General features: G+C 47.2%; 1 protein-coding gene across 16 annotated transcripts in view; it reads left to right on the top strand.

Annotated features, from left to right (window-relative positions):
* The window catches only part of SCMH1 (Scm polycomb group protein homolog 1), a 177,595-nt gene that overhangs the window by 153,528 nt on the left and 9,726 nt on the right, over positions 1-14,341 (top strand). For all 16 annotated transcript variants that reach the window (XM_038557705.1, XM_038557703.1, XM_038557714.1 and 13 more), the window contains 2 exons: positions 2,739-2,939; positions 4,679-4,870. In XM_038557705.1, the coding sequence (XP_038413633.1) occupies positions 2,739-2,939; positions 4,679-4,870 (393 nt within the window). The remainder of the gene's footprint in view (positions 1-2,738; positions 2,940-4,678; positions 4,871-14,341) is intronic.

Consider the following 14,341-nt stretch of genomic DNA (forward strand, 5'->3'; position numbering starts at 1 on the left):
TTCTGGTAAAAGCATTATCAGGGACAGAGACAGTACAAAACAAAAAGAATCCTTTGATTCTGCCACATTCTACAGGCTTCTACTTCAGCCCTTTATGCTTTCACTCCTACCCTTTTCATGGCCCTGTATTGCTGCTTTCTGCTTCCCAGTCCCAAAGCCAAAGCCATGTATGTTATGCTTTTATTACTGTAGCACCCTATTTCTGGTACCACAGTCCCTTCCACTAATCCTTTGCTACACAGCAAACCACCACCAATTGTGTCTGCTCTACACAGTGTCAGCTGACATGGTTGACAAGGATTGGAGGACCCACTTCCACCAAGTGGCTAACAAGTCACTTGTAGCTATGGATTTCACTCCATGTGGACTTTGCCACAAGGTGGTGGGTTCTACTCACACATGGTAGTTGGGTTCTAAGAGTGAATGTCCCAAGAAAGCGGAAAGTTGTTTTGTGGGGAGGGCCACATTTTTAAAGGTTTTATAGTTTAGGAGCACCTGGGTGGCTCTGTCAGTTAAGCATCTGCCTTCGGCCCGGATCATGATCTCAGGGTCGTGGGATCAAGCCCAGTTTCAGACTCTGGCTGCTGGAGATTCTCTCTCTCCCTCTGCCCCTCCCCACCACTCATGCTCACTCGCTCTGACTCTGTCTCTCTCAAATAAACAAATATATCTTTAAAAATAATACTAAAGGTTTTATAGTTTGCCTTTTGTATTTCACACTTCAATTCATGTAGAATTTCTTTTTATAATCATCACTGGGCTGGTTATATTTTTTCTTTTCATATGTTTTAATTAAGTAAAATTTACATGCAGTGAAGTGTGCGTATCTTAATGTACAATTAGATGAGTTTTAATCTGTGTAAGCACCATGTAACCACAACCCAAGTCAAAATAAAAGTCATTTCTACTGCCCCTAGAAGTCATATCATACATCCTTATGATCAGCCTTCTCTCCTACCTTTATTCTGATTTCTATCACTGTAGATTAGATTTTCCTATTCTTCAACTTAATATATAAATAGAATTATATATACCTTTTGTATCTGCTTTCTTTCACTAAAAATAATGTTTTTGAGAAGCACCCTATCAATAGTTCATTCTTTTGTACTGCTAAGTGCTATTCTGATAAATGAATACACCATAATTTGTATATGTATTCTCTTGTTGACAGACATTTGAGTCGATTCTAGTTTTCTGCTGTTATGACTAAACTGCTATGACCATTCTTATGGGTGTCTTTTCATAGATCTGTGTCTTCATTTATTTTAACTACTCTTCCTACTCCTTTCAGTTCCTACATTTTTACTTGTTTTATTTCCAGTGAAAAAGTCATATCACCCACTTTACCTGCTACTTTCAGTAGATCTGCCTCACACCCACCTCCAGAGGCACCTGCCCATTCTTGGGCCTTTTGTGAATTATAAGAAAAAACAGCTTGATTCTTATTTTTCCCCATTGTTGGTTAAGGATTCCACTTTTTGGGAGTCACTCAGTCAATTGCTACTTTGTTTATCTGCTTTCCAGCTTCCAAAGTTTTTAGCTATCTCCCTTATTGTCTGACTCACTTTAGAGGGTTTTAGGAGAGAAGGAAGTTGAATGTGTATTTCAATTCCTCTTGCTTACCTTTTACCTTTTTTCCTTCTTCTTTTTCCACCTGTCACCTTCCACACCCTGCCTTTCTCACTATTTTCCATTTCCTTCTCTTCATCTTGCTTTGCCTTAGAATTAAGTGAGGAGTCCTCGGACAGCACATGGCTTAGCCCCCTCACTTTCCAGAGGCTAAAACTGAGGCCCCCTGCATGAGAACAGTAGTCCATCCACAGCCAACCCAGCTATGCACTTAGCTTTTTTTTGCCTTTAATAGCAAGAAAGGCCCTTTGCCCACCTCCTCCTTTAGTTAGTGATCCATGGCAGTGTGAGAAAGCAGAGTACCCCTGCTCAAATGGGGCCTTAAAGGCACATCAGAAGAGAGAATGTCATAACTGGCCAGGCTGCCATGGGTCCCCTCTGGAGACCAAGAAAGTACCTCCATTGCCCACTCTGTTCCCTGCCTAGCACCATGCCAGGTAGAGGGCTGCAGTAGGAGAGAGCCCTGCTGGCCTGACAGGAGAGACTCCTGAAATGAGCAACACTCTCCACATGGGACCCTCTAGCCCTTTCCATGGTTTTCTTTATTCCCATATTTGTCTATTTTACCACTTTCTTTGGGCCTGACTACTAATGCAGAAGATAACAAATAGATTCCCAGCCCCAGAACAAAAATCAAGGCAGGTGACCTGTGGCGTGACCATTCTAAGTGCAAGGCCAAACACACACAAGCACACATTCTGGCTAACATTGCCATGGTCCCTACCACTCCAACACACATAACATAAGAGATCCAAAGAATGTGTGAGGTGACCAAGTATTGAACATGAAAGTGCATACATCTGCAGGAATTGTTTAGATTCCCTTTTCCGTGCACAGAAGACAAAGTACAAGTTCTGGGCCTTGGCTTTTGGTCTGGACTGTTCTTCCAGCAGGCTGTGTTCCCAGAGCCTTTGGTCATGCATTTTGGGCTGGCTGCAGCTGGACGCAGGCCCCCACCCCCACCCCCCTCCTGGTGTTCCACCAGCCTAGCAGCTGAGAGTCTTGCGAGGGACCAGAGCCCAGAGTGCGAGAGACAGAAGAGAGCACTGTTCTATCACTTCTGTAACCCAGACGCTCTGTAAGCTGCTTTGGCTCTTTGTCTCCTGCAGTTTGTATTTACTTGAACAAGAATGGCAGCCCAGGCCCCCACTTAGATAAGAAGAAGGTCCAGCTGCTCCCTGACCATTTTGGGCCGGCCCGCGCTTCCGTGGTGCTGCAGCAGGCTGTCCAGGCTTGTATCGACTGTGCGTATCATCAGAAAACCGTCTTCAGCTTCCTCAAACAGGGCCACGGTGGTGAAGTTATCTCAGGTAAGTGCCCTTGGGCCAGTGTGGCCTCCTAGTCAGAGGAGCAGGCCTTCTTCACTGGCTGATTTCTGGCAAAGTATCCCTGTTCCTACTCTGTGCCTGTAGGCTCTGTTGAAATGGGAAGGGATTCCATTCCTCTGAGAGTCCTGCTTTTCAACTCCTGGGACCCTTCTGAGCGTTACACACACCTCTGCCAAGCAGAATACCCACACAGACTCCACTTATAAGCCCCTGGGCAGACTCCCGTCCTGCTACCTGCTCAGCCCCTGCATACAGAAAGTAGATGTGTGTTGCTTTCCAGAAGAAAGAATCCAGAGGGGCTGCACTGTGGCAACAGGAGCTTCTCCAGACTGCCACAGCCTCCTGCCTAGCCTTGGAGGGACCACAGGACTCTTATCATGTGCTTCTGACTCCTTAGCCACCCGGTCCCAAGCCAGCCCTGTTACAAGGAAGTTGAATCCCAGGGCAGAGTGGGAAAAACCATTTCCTCTCTTTCTCCTGCTGTGTCTGATTCAACTGCACTGTGTTTTTTGTTGTCATTGAGAATATTCACTTTTTCTCCTGTGCCCTGGTTCTGTTTCAGTGTTTCCAAGTCCAGAACCCTATTCCTTACCCATCAAACCCATGAAGACTTGACCTGGAGCCTTTCAGTCTCAACCGCACGATACTACATAGTCTCATACCCCTTCCCTCTAACAAGTTGCAGTATCAGCTTCAGGAAACCCAGCTATCATGGAAGACTCCATGAATACCTGAATTCTTTTAGAAGACCCAATAAATAATTCTTATTTTGTTAGCAAACCTTTAGTGAACGTTTATTATATGTCTGAGGTTATTGCCAGATCCTGGCCAGGGGAGAGGGAGGAAAGATGATAGGTGAGAGGTGTTCTGATGTATGAGAAATGTGTATAGGGTGGTGTGGGAGCCCAGGCTAGGGAGCAGTTGGCTGTGTGGAGGATGGGAGCAGGCATGAAAGGCATTGTTCTAGAAGCCTGAGGGACTGCTGGGAAATCAAGCCTCCTTCTGAGGAAGACTTCTGTGCCGTATAGTCTGCGGGAACCTGACCTTCCCTGCTTCCTCTGTGGAGTTACTGTTGCCCACACCTTCTCTAGGGTTCCTCTTCTGCTCCAAAACTGGTTCTTGGGAATGGCCTATCTCCTCATTACCTTGCTGCCCTTAGAGACAAATGCAAAAGCCTGCTTTGTAAGGCTTATACAGATACTTCCTTGAATAGAAATAGATAGGGAGTAAAATAAAACCAGGCGTGGGATGCTTCCAAACGTTACTGAAACTCTAGCACCCTTATACAGATCAGATTGTGCACCTAAACCATTACTGGCAACAGCTGTATTCTCATCTGCCCAGCTTCTCTGTTCTCCGGCAGTTCTTAGGGAAATAGAACCCGAAATGAGCAGATTTCCTGGAGGAGGCCCAGCCAGCTGATGGAGCAGATAGAGTCATGTTCACAGTCGTTTTCACAAGTTGAATGAAATCACACCAGAGCCCCTGCAGCAGACCTGGCTTGGCCACTCCCATTACTGCCAGGCCTTTGGAGTTGGAGGCAAAAACCAAACCCTTGAGGGAGGGAGGGGAAGGGAGGGGAGGGAGGGGAAAATCCTGGGCACTGATTGCTTTGTGTAACCAGGTAAGCCGGAGGCAAGCAGTAGGCTGGGCTCTTCCTGCCCCGCTCTGCCCTGCACCGCCAGGCTGACGTGCTCGGCCCTGTTTCCTTAATTCCACAGCCGTGTTTGACCGTGAGCAGCATACTCTCAACCTCCCAGCAGTCAACAGCATCACCTACGTCCTGCGCTTCTTGGAGAAACTCTGCCACAACCTTCGCAGTGACAATCTGTTTGGCAACCAGCCCTTTACACAGACTCACTTGCCACTCACCACCACTGAATACAGCCACAGCCACGACAGGTACCTACCAGGTAGGAGCTGGGATGGGGCCGGGGCTAAGAACGGGGCACAGGGCTAGCTGGCAGCAGCGCCAGTGAGGGCCCTGGGGCCGGCCCTCACACCTGCCAGCCTGGTACCTATGCTCCAGAGACCTGGCCTTCTGTTCCTTGCCTTTGCCATTCCTGGGACTCCTTGGTCTCTTCCAAACTGTTCTTTCCAGGATTTTGTCTCCTATCTCTAGGATTAACCTTCTCTCCTCTGGATTTTTATCCCTAGAAAATAGTGGTTCACAATTCCCTTTCTGAGCCCCACGCAGCACGTGAAGCCACCATGAAGTCACAGCACCCCTCCTAGGGTGAAGCCGGCAGCAAAGGCCTAAGGGAGCTCTCCCTTGCCAACAGGAAGGTTTAGTCTCAGGCTACAGATTGAGAAATGCGCTCCCTCGTGATTGGCCGTCCACTCTTTCCTTTGGCGCGTGGCCCTAGCTCCTCTAGCACTGCCTGTCTAGCAAGTCAATTCAAGTTCCTGCCATCTCGACCTGAGGTGGAAAATAACTTTCTCAGTTAGTAGAGCAGACCCACAGCAGGAAGGCGGAGGCCACGTGGCCCTGGCCAGATCAGTGACTAAGCACTTCCGAGAGTGGTTACGGAGGGAAAGGAGATCAGCATTGCTTATCTGCTGCCCTGGACACAGAACGGAGGGGAGGAGAGCTCGGCCCCACACATAGTGAGGTAGGTCACTGTGGAGAGAGGGAGCAAAGGCCCTTGAGAAGAGTCTCGTGGAACTCATCCTGGGCAGAGGAGCAGAGAGGTGGTGCCATCAGTGCCAGGGCTGTGCTCATTGCTGAAGGAGCCAAAGTCAGAGAGGTGCCCACGCCTCTGACCTGCCCAAGTCTTGTTCCACAGCATCTTTTTATCGTCATCTTAATGGAGTCACTCCTGATAAAAGTGCCACTTCTAGAGAACGTGCCTGGGGAAGTGACTTCTCACTCAGCTCCCCAACCCTGCCTCCATCTATGTCTGTGCACCCCAAAGACCGCTGCTCATATGACTTACCTGCAGGGCAAAAAGACAAGCTGAATTTCAGGTACTCCTTGGGAGGGCCAGACCATCTGGTCCTGCAGACATGTCTGTGCCCCCCTCACTGATCCATTTCTTGGGAGGGAACTTCTTCTTTAACCTCTTCCCCTACTTGCTTTCATCATTAGAATCTGAGAACAGAAAAGAGCTTTCTTATCATATTGCACTGGGATCTGGGCTGGGCATGGCGGGGAGGGGGGCAGACAAAGGCAGTTGTTAAATATCCCTAGCTGGTGGCCTTCAGGAACTCTGAGCTGCACTCAGTAATGAAAGTGAAGCCTACCTGAGATTCTGGAAGATGAATATCATGAGAGGAGATAGTGTGCACCAAGGCTAGCTGCTAGTCTAAAGAGATTTCTCAAAGAACCAGGAATCCAGAATTTTTAAGTGGAGTATCATCACTAAGAGCGAAGAGAATCACACTGGTAGCAGCATGGAGAGGCCAGGAGGGGTGTATTGGGCCTGCAGTCATGGAGGGAGTTTGGAATCAAGGCCTGGTATTTCCTGGGAATTGTTTCAGTTTGCATCTCTCTGATTCAGCTGCCAGATAGGAGGAAGCAAGCTTTGGCCACTCTGCCCTCTTGCCTCATCAACTAAGAGACAAAGACCAGGGTTATCACATTCCACCACTGGCTGCCCCTATTCCTGCCCTCATTTCCAGATGATTCAGCCAACTCTGTGCCTTCCTCTGCCCACTCTGTAACTTCTGTGGCCCATCCTGGGTGCTCAGCAACTTGGCTGCTCTCACCCCAGTTTCTGTTTACTTCCCTGAAGTGAGCGTTCTAATTGTGCCCAGACAAGCCAGAGCTTTGCCTAGATTTCTCACTCCTCTATGCTCCTTTGCTTATCTTTCCTGCCTGCTTACCTGCCTGCCTGCCTTACTGACCCTTTGCTCCACCTCTGATCATCTGTTATTTCTTGTACTTTCCTGTTTACTTACCCCAGCCTCTGCCAAACAGCTTGGTCTGCACAGGGCTGTCTTTTGCTTTGCCCCTTGGATCTGGAGTTTATCACTGCTGCCCTTCTACCTGGCTACGTACTTATACTAGTTCAACACCCAAAGCTACCAGCTCTCTTATCTAGGTACTTACTGGAGCCCCCGCCCCCCCTTCTCTACAGCTTGTCTCCACACTACCCTAGCCCTCAGGGTTTGGACCTGACTGACCATGCATTTCTGGTATAGCAGGTCCCATTAGGCTTCCATATCTAAGTTGAGACTTCACTTTTTTCCTCTAGTGTTTTATTTTGAAAAACTTCAAACCTACAGAAAAGCTGTACAAATAGTACAGTGAGCAACCATGCACTCTTCATCTAGATTTACCACTTAACTTTTTGCAGTATTTACTGTACTTATTTCTCTAAGTACATGCACATATATTAGTGCCTGTATATTTTTATTTATTGAACCATTTGAGAGTTAACTGCAGATGAGAGCCTTAATCCTTAATAAACTTTCCTATGTATCTCCTAGGAGCAGGGAACACAGTACTATTATCTCACTCAAGAAATGTAACGTTAAAAAAAAAAAAAGAAATGTAACATTAATCAACTCTACTAGTTGATATATATATGGTTTGTATCAAGTCTCCCCAGTTGTCCCAGTAATGTAGTTTTAGCTATTTTTCCCCCTAATCCAAGATCCAGTGAAGGGTCATCCACTACATTTAGTTGTTCTATCTCTAGTTCCCTTATATCTACAGCAGTTTTCCATACTGTTTTCTACCTTCCATAACATGACACTGGCATTTTTACAAGTCCAAGCCAGTTGTCAAACACTCTGTGCCAGATCCTGAGGAGCCAGAGATTAAACAGACTCCATCCCCTCTCTGAAAGCGTGCCAGCTAAGAGAGAGGCATAGGTAGACATACTTGTGGTATGAGCCGGGAATGATGAGCAATGGGCAAGGTGAAAGAGGAGGTTAAAAAGAGTTCCTGGGGGAGGCAGTGCCAGATTAGGGGTGCAGTGACAGGTAAGAGGCCTGTGAAGGTGAGGTCACAAGGAGCTCCTTCCAGCCCTCAGAACAAACAGTGAGACAGGAGATAGCTAATATAGCTGGTCCCACAGACTCTTAATCTTTTTTTTTTAATTAATTTTTATTTATTTATGATAGTCACACACAGAGAGAGAGAGAGAGGCAGAGACACAGGCAGAGGGAGAAGCAGGCTCCATGCACCGGGAGCCCGACGTGGGATTCGATCCCCGGTCTCCAGGATCGCGCCCTGGGCCAAAGGCAGGCGCCAAACCGCTGCGCCACCCAGGGATCCCAACTCTTAATCTTATTACAACTACCCAGCGTTAACCTCTAGGTCTTATATTTAGAGACTTCCCAGATTCCTCTCTGCTGGAGGAAGGGGTTCATTTGTCCCATGGTGGTAAGCTCCCTGTGCCTGTCTTTCTAAATTGCCATGCCAGGTCTTCTGAGCTTATAAAGTGGTTCTCCTTCAAAATCCTAACATTCACAGGATTAAAGCCAAATAACTGTGAACTCTGTTAAGATGCCCCTTCATCCTCATACAGAGTTTCCTTGTAGAACTGTCAATTCTAAGATGACACATAATTCATTGAACCTGTATTTAGTCCATTACTCAACCAGTCGGTCAATCAGAATTTATTCACTGCACAATGCCAAGCTCTGGTTTAGGCACAGAGAGTTCCACAGTAAACTAGGAGTCCAGGTCCTTACACCAAGTTTACAGCCTAGTAAAGAAGAGGAACAAACAAGTGAACAGTGAACTTGTGGTGATATACTTTAATAGGACAAGTTCCGAGTTCAGCAGTTCAAACCAGATGTCAGGGATGACTTTCCAGAAGAAATGATATATCTAAGCTTGGCCCTGAAGGAGCAAGATAATCAGGTGAAGATGCCACAGACCCAAGGAGATGGAGGAGGGGAGTGAGGAAGAATGCTCCAGTTAACTCAATAGCACGTGAGACCGTGAGGGACAAATGGGAGCACAACCCAGGTCAGAGGAACTGGGTGTCTGTAGGGCTGGGAACCACAGCGTCAGGGAGGCAGCGGCCGAGTTGGAAAAGCTCTAACTGACCATGTTAGCGGCTTTACCTCATTGTGCAGTAAGGACCCAAGGAAGGGGCACGGTCAGTCCTGTGCTTCAGAGAGGTCACTCAGGATCCTGTGTGGGTAAATGGCTTGGTGTGGAGAGACACGGTAGGCAGGGAGACTGGCTGGAGGTTTTTGTGGATCTGTGAGTCCTCTTAGATTTCGGGATGATCCTTTCCTTTGATATCCAAATCTGAATAACATAAAATGAATCCCCACCCCATGTAATTCAGACTAGGTTCCCTGCTCTGACTCAATTCTTATCCTCTTCTTTCCCTGACCACTCTCAGAGCTGACCATCTCTCCCTAAGCTCCTTTGTCCCAACTTTTGATCCAGTTCCTCAGCCTTCATTTCCCTAAGGGAAAATGAATACAAGGCTGCTAAGTGTAATAAACTTATACTTGAAGCTCAGGAGGTAAAAAAGAATTGTCACAAAGAACAGAAAGCATTTTAACATATTTGTTTTAATCTTAATGTTTATCAGTGGGGCACCTAGGGGACTCAGACAGTTAAGCATCCAGTTCTTAGTTTCAGCTCAGATCACGATCTCAGAGTTATGAGATTGAGGCCCACGTTGGGCTCTGCACTCAGCTGGGAGTCTGCTTGAGATTAACTCTCCCCCTACACTCATGTGCTCTCTCTTTTTTAAAAAAATTATTTATTTATTAGAGGGCATGAGAGTGAGGAAGCACAAGCAGGGGGAGCGGCAGGCAGAGGGAGAGGGAGAAGCAGGCTCCTCTCAGAGCACGGAGCCCAGTGTGAGGCTCCATCCTAGGACCCTGGGATCATGACCTGAGCCAAAGGCAGACGTTTAACCAACTGAGCCACCCAGGTGCCCCTTTCTCTTTCTCTCTTAAATGAAACAAACCCCCCCTCAAAAAAAAAAAGTAATGTCTATAGCTATTATAGGATATATCTTATTGGCCTCCTTCACCTTAGGCCTCAGCCTGCTGCCATTTCCAGGACCCACTCTGGGCCTGGGGGATTTTCTTCTCTATTTTCTATTCCTTCCATCCTCCTCCTTTTCCAGCTACCAGCAGGCAACTCCAAATTAATTTATCATACACAATCATTTCATTTCCTTTGGTCTCTGTTTTCCCTGACCTTGTCTTTCGTAACCATAATTATATAAATAAAACAACGTAATTATATAAATGAAAGAACCATGTAGCCCACAGATCTATACTTTCAGCAACTCAAAGAACAAAGACAAAAGCTATTGGTAGAGAGATTTATTCCATCTATCCTGTGTTTTTTTCTGCCTTCCTGTGGATTAATCCAGTTGTGGTGTGTGTGTGTGTGTGTGTGTGTGTGTGTGTGTGTGTGTGTTTTGTTTTTTTAATGATTTTGTTCTCGTTGGCATCCTGGGTCATGCTTCTGTCCTTTGCAATTTTTCTTAGGGATCAAGTGGTTAGGTAATGCTTGGGATTCATTGGGGCCACCAGTGAATCCTAAAACCAAGCATTGTCTAGCACACCTCCACTTGGACTCTCCTTCAGGCCACAGCTTTTAAACATCAACTTGTCAGGAACAGTTCTCAAGGTCTCCTCATCTTAAAAAAGCTCCCCTTGGGCAGCCCTGGTGGCTCAGCGGTTTAGTGCTGCTTTCAGCCCAGGGTGGGATCCTGGAGACCTGGGATCGAGTCCCACATCCGGCTCCCGCATGGAGCCTGCTTCTCCCTCTGCCTATGTCTCTGCCTCTCTCTCCCTCTCTGTCTCTCCTGAATGAATAAATAAAATCTTAAAAAATATATATTACTGGGATCCCTGGGTGGCGCAGCGGTTTGGCGCCTGCCTTTGGCCCAGGGCGCGATCCTGGAGACCGGGGATCGAATCCCACATCGGGCTCCCGGTGCATGGAGCCTGCTTCTCCCTCTGCCTGTGTCTCTGCTTCTCTCTCTCTCTCTCTGTGACTATCATAAATAAATAAAAATTTAAAAATATATCACTAAGCAAAGGAATAGGATATTAAGACAGAAAATAACAAGGGGAGCTTTTTTTTTTTTTTAAGATTTTATTTATTTATTCATGAGAAACAGAGACAGAGAGAGAGAGAGAGAAAGGCAGAGACACAGGCAGAGGGAGAAGCAGGCTCCGTGCAGGGAACCCGGGATGTGAGGACGATCTGGCTGCAACATCTGTCACCCCATTGATCGCCAGGGTTGATTCGGCTAATCTGGCTGGCTAGGCAGGTGTCCCCTTCCTCCCTCACCGCTCCATGTGCGTCCCTCCTGAAGCTGCGCGCTTGGTCGAAGAGGACGATCATCCCCGATAGAGGAGGACCGTTCTTTCGTCAAGGGTATACGAGTAGCTGCGCTCCCCTGCTAGAACCTCTAAACAAGCTCTCATGCAGGGAGCCCAACGTGGGACTCCATCCCGGGTCTCCAGGATCACACCCCGGGCCAAATGCGGCGCTGAACTGCTGAGCCACCCAGGCTGCCCTGCTTAGTAATATTTATAGTAGGTTCTCACTTTTTATAAACTTGTGCTTGTCATCCTTCCCACTTAGGTTACTTATTCCATGAGGAGGGGGAGGGACAGTATCTGGTTTTTTCATCGTTCTCCATATCCATCATTGTCACATAGCAAGTATTTAACAATATTTGTTGAATGAAAGTGTAGTAGAGAATGTCGGACATACAGTTCAGAGAAGGATTCTTTTTTAATGAGACAAACTTAAGCATACACAAGAACTCTGGGTCCTGTGTTGGTGGAAGAATTTTCTTAGATACATAGCACGAGTCCATTCATTCATTTCACCCCTGGAAGGGGAAAGCGTGGTTGTGAGCACAGAGTCCTTGAATCTCAGAAGTGGAGAGTCCTCTGGAGGTGATCTAGTGTCTAGCCCAACAGATGAGGGTAGTTATCTGACTTCTGCTTAAGTGCTCCCGATGACAGGTTGCTCACCCTCTCCTTCGGCAGTCGATTTTGTTGAACACTTCTGATGGCTAAAATGCCTTCCCTTTTGAGCCAAAATTGGTCTTCTTATAACTCCTTTCCCCCATTTTACTCTCTGCCTTTCAAAAAGGCCAATCTGCCTCCAGTTCTCTTCCCTTCCTATGACTGCCGTTAGGGTATTTGTCTCCCCTGACTTTTCTCCAGACTCTATATTCCCAGGCTCTTTCTCCTTTGCATGATTTCTAGACTTCTCCCCACCAGTCTTGCCATCTTCCCCTGGGAACTCTAGTTTTTAAGGTAGCCTTGCAAGGTGATAGAGAAAATCTGCTTCTAACTGAAAATCAGTGGGTAAGGAAAGCTCCTTATCTGTCTGTTTACCTCTGCACACCCCCTCCCTAGCATAGCAGCTAGTACACAAATGTTCGTTGAATGTAGGAATGAGCTCCCTCTCATACTGACTCTTCTCATGTCTCTAGCACATCCATAGAAAATTTAATATAAATTGACCCTATGAGGCAACTTTTCATAGATGGCCAAACTGAATCCCAGAAAAAAGGCAGTGATCACCAACCAGTGATCAGGCCAGAAATTGAACTCAAGTCTTTCAGCCCTAACTTCTGAGCCCTGGGCCAGTGGTTACAAAGTTTCTTTTGTTTCAGTAGTAGAACTCCTTTTTGCAAAGTTAAGATTATATGAGAACTCTGGTGTATAAAAGTTAAAACCAGAGCTATTCTGCTAGAAGCTGGCCTTCCTGTGGAAGTCCTCAGGGCTCTGTGGAGCAGTTTGAAAGCACTGCAGTGTTCTATACAGCATTGTCTTACTGAAGCAGCCAGGGCCTTGTTCAGTTGGCCTTAAGTGGACTAGGACCTTCCAGAGCCCTAGACATGAGTCTTCATTTGGCCACTACATCTCATTAGTGGAGGTTTGATGACATTGTCAGTCCAGGTGCTACCCATCCAGATTTCCAGGCCCCTCAACTCAGACTCCAGGGCTCAGGTGCCATTCCTAGCATTGCTGAGAGGAAGACACACTGACTTGCATCAGCAGCTGGTGAGGCCCTGGCACTGTCATAATAATTCTTCACATCTGTTAGCGCAGGGTAGGCAAGTGGTACTGGCCCCAGGCTTTGCTGGGTAAGATGAGGTCTAGAAAGGTGAGATCACCCTGCCGACACATGCAGAAACTAGATGTCAGCTTTTTCTTGAGTTACTGCAGAGGACGTGGGTTTGCCATTCTAACTCTGAGTGAAGAATAAAAAAAATGGCAGGTCCCCACCTTGATAAAGTCCGTCCCATTGCATCTTCTCATCTGATGTTTTCAGCATGTCAAAGGGTGATGTTTTTCCCCCATTTTACAGATGAGGAAGCTGGTGCTGAGAAAACACAGCTTGCCTGAGGTCAAATACCTAGTGAAAGGCAGGAGCTCAGGCCTAGAATGCAGGCCTCCTGTCTGAGGGTCTGTGCGCCTGTTCTTGTCTCAAAATGAGATGCTGCTATGGTCATCTCTTCTAGAAAACAGGAATCTGAAAGCTCATCTGCAAAAAGGGGTGGGCTGTGGTTCAGGTACCCAAAGCTTCTCTCTTCAGAAGCATTTCTGGGGAAGGGTTTCATCAGTCCCAGTCCCTGAGAGAAGGGCCAGTAGCTCTCTCCTGCTAGACTTGACTTTATGCCCCTGGTTACCAAGCAAGTTCAGGGGAGTATTAGAAAGTAGTCCTAGAATCCACAGAGGTCTTACTATGTGCCAGACATTGTGCTCAACCGTAGTGTTGACCACAGGCCCTAAGTGAGTCCCAAACATTACCTAAATAGCCGAGACCTCTAAGAAAAACCACAGAGGACAGTGGTATGATGCCCCAGGAGCCAGGATGCCCTCCATAGGCAGAGATGCTGTGACCAGGGTGAGAAACTGGCCTGTTGCAGGTAGACCCCAGTCATGAGAGGGAACCTGCTTCAGGTTCTGGAGTGCACTGTCAGGGGCTGCTGCCTGCTGCTGGACCTCAGAAGAAAAGAAAGGCACTTCCCGTGTTCTAAATGAGAGTGTGGCTCCTAGAGAAGCACCTTGCCTATTCAGTGCCAGAGCCAAGTTTTAACCCTGATTCTGGTCTCCACAGCCCTACTCTCACAGTTGCAGAAGCCTGGCTTCCTTGGAGTGTTTCTCTTGAGCAAGGCAAATAAGAAAGGAGGGGAGGGAACATAGGAGCGGACCTTTCACAGACAGACCTTTAGCCAGGCATTGAAGAGCAACATTAAATGTCCTGCTGGCTGAGAGGGTCACCTTCTAAAGTACCCTCATCTAAGCAAGTGTATCTCTTCTCCAGCACCAGTCCCCTGCACTTGCATCTCATGTGCAGGGAGGCAGCCTCTTCCTAAAATAGCTCTATTTGTTTTAAGGTTTTCCTTATCCAGAAAAAGCATAAGACAGCCAGTCTGGAAGAAACTTCAAAGACCACTAGTCTAAAACGAAGAATC

This window comes from Canis lupus, chromosome 15 (assembly GCF_011100685.1).
Source record: "Canis lupus familiaris isolate Mischka breed German Shepherd chromosome 15, alternate assembly UU_Cfam_GSD_1.0, whole genome shotgun sequence".
Taxonomy (NCBI): Eukaryota; Metazoa; Chordata; class Mammalia; order Carnivora; family Canidae; genus Canis; species Canis lupus.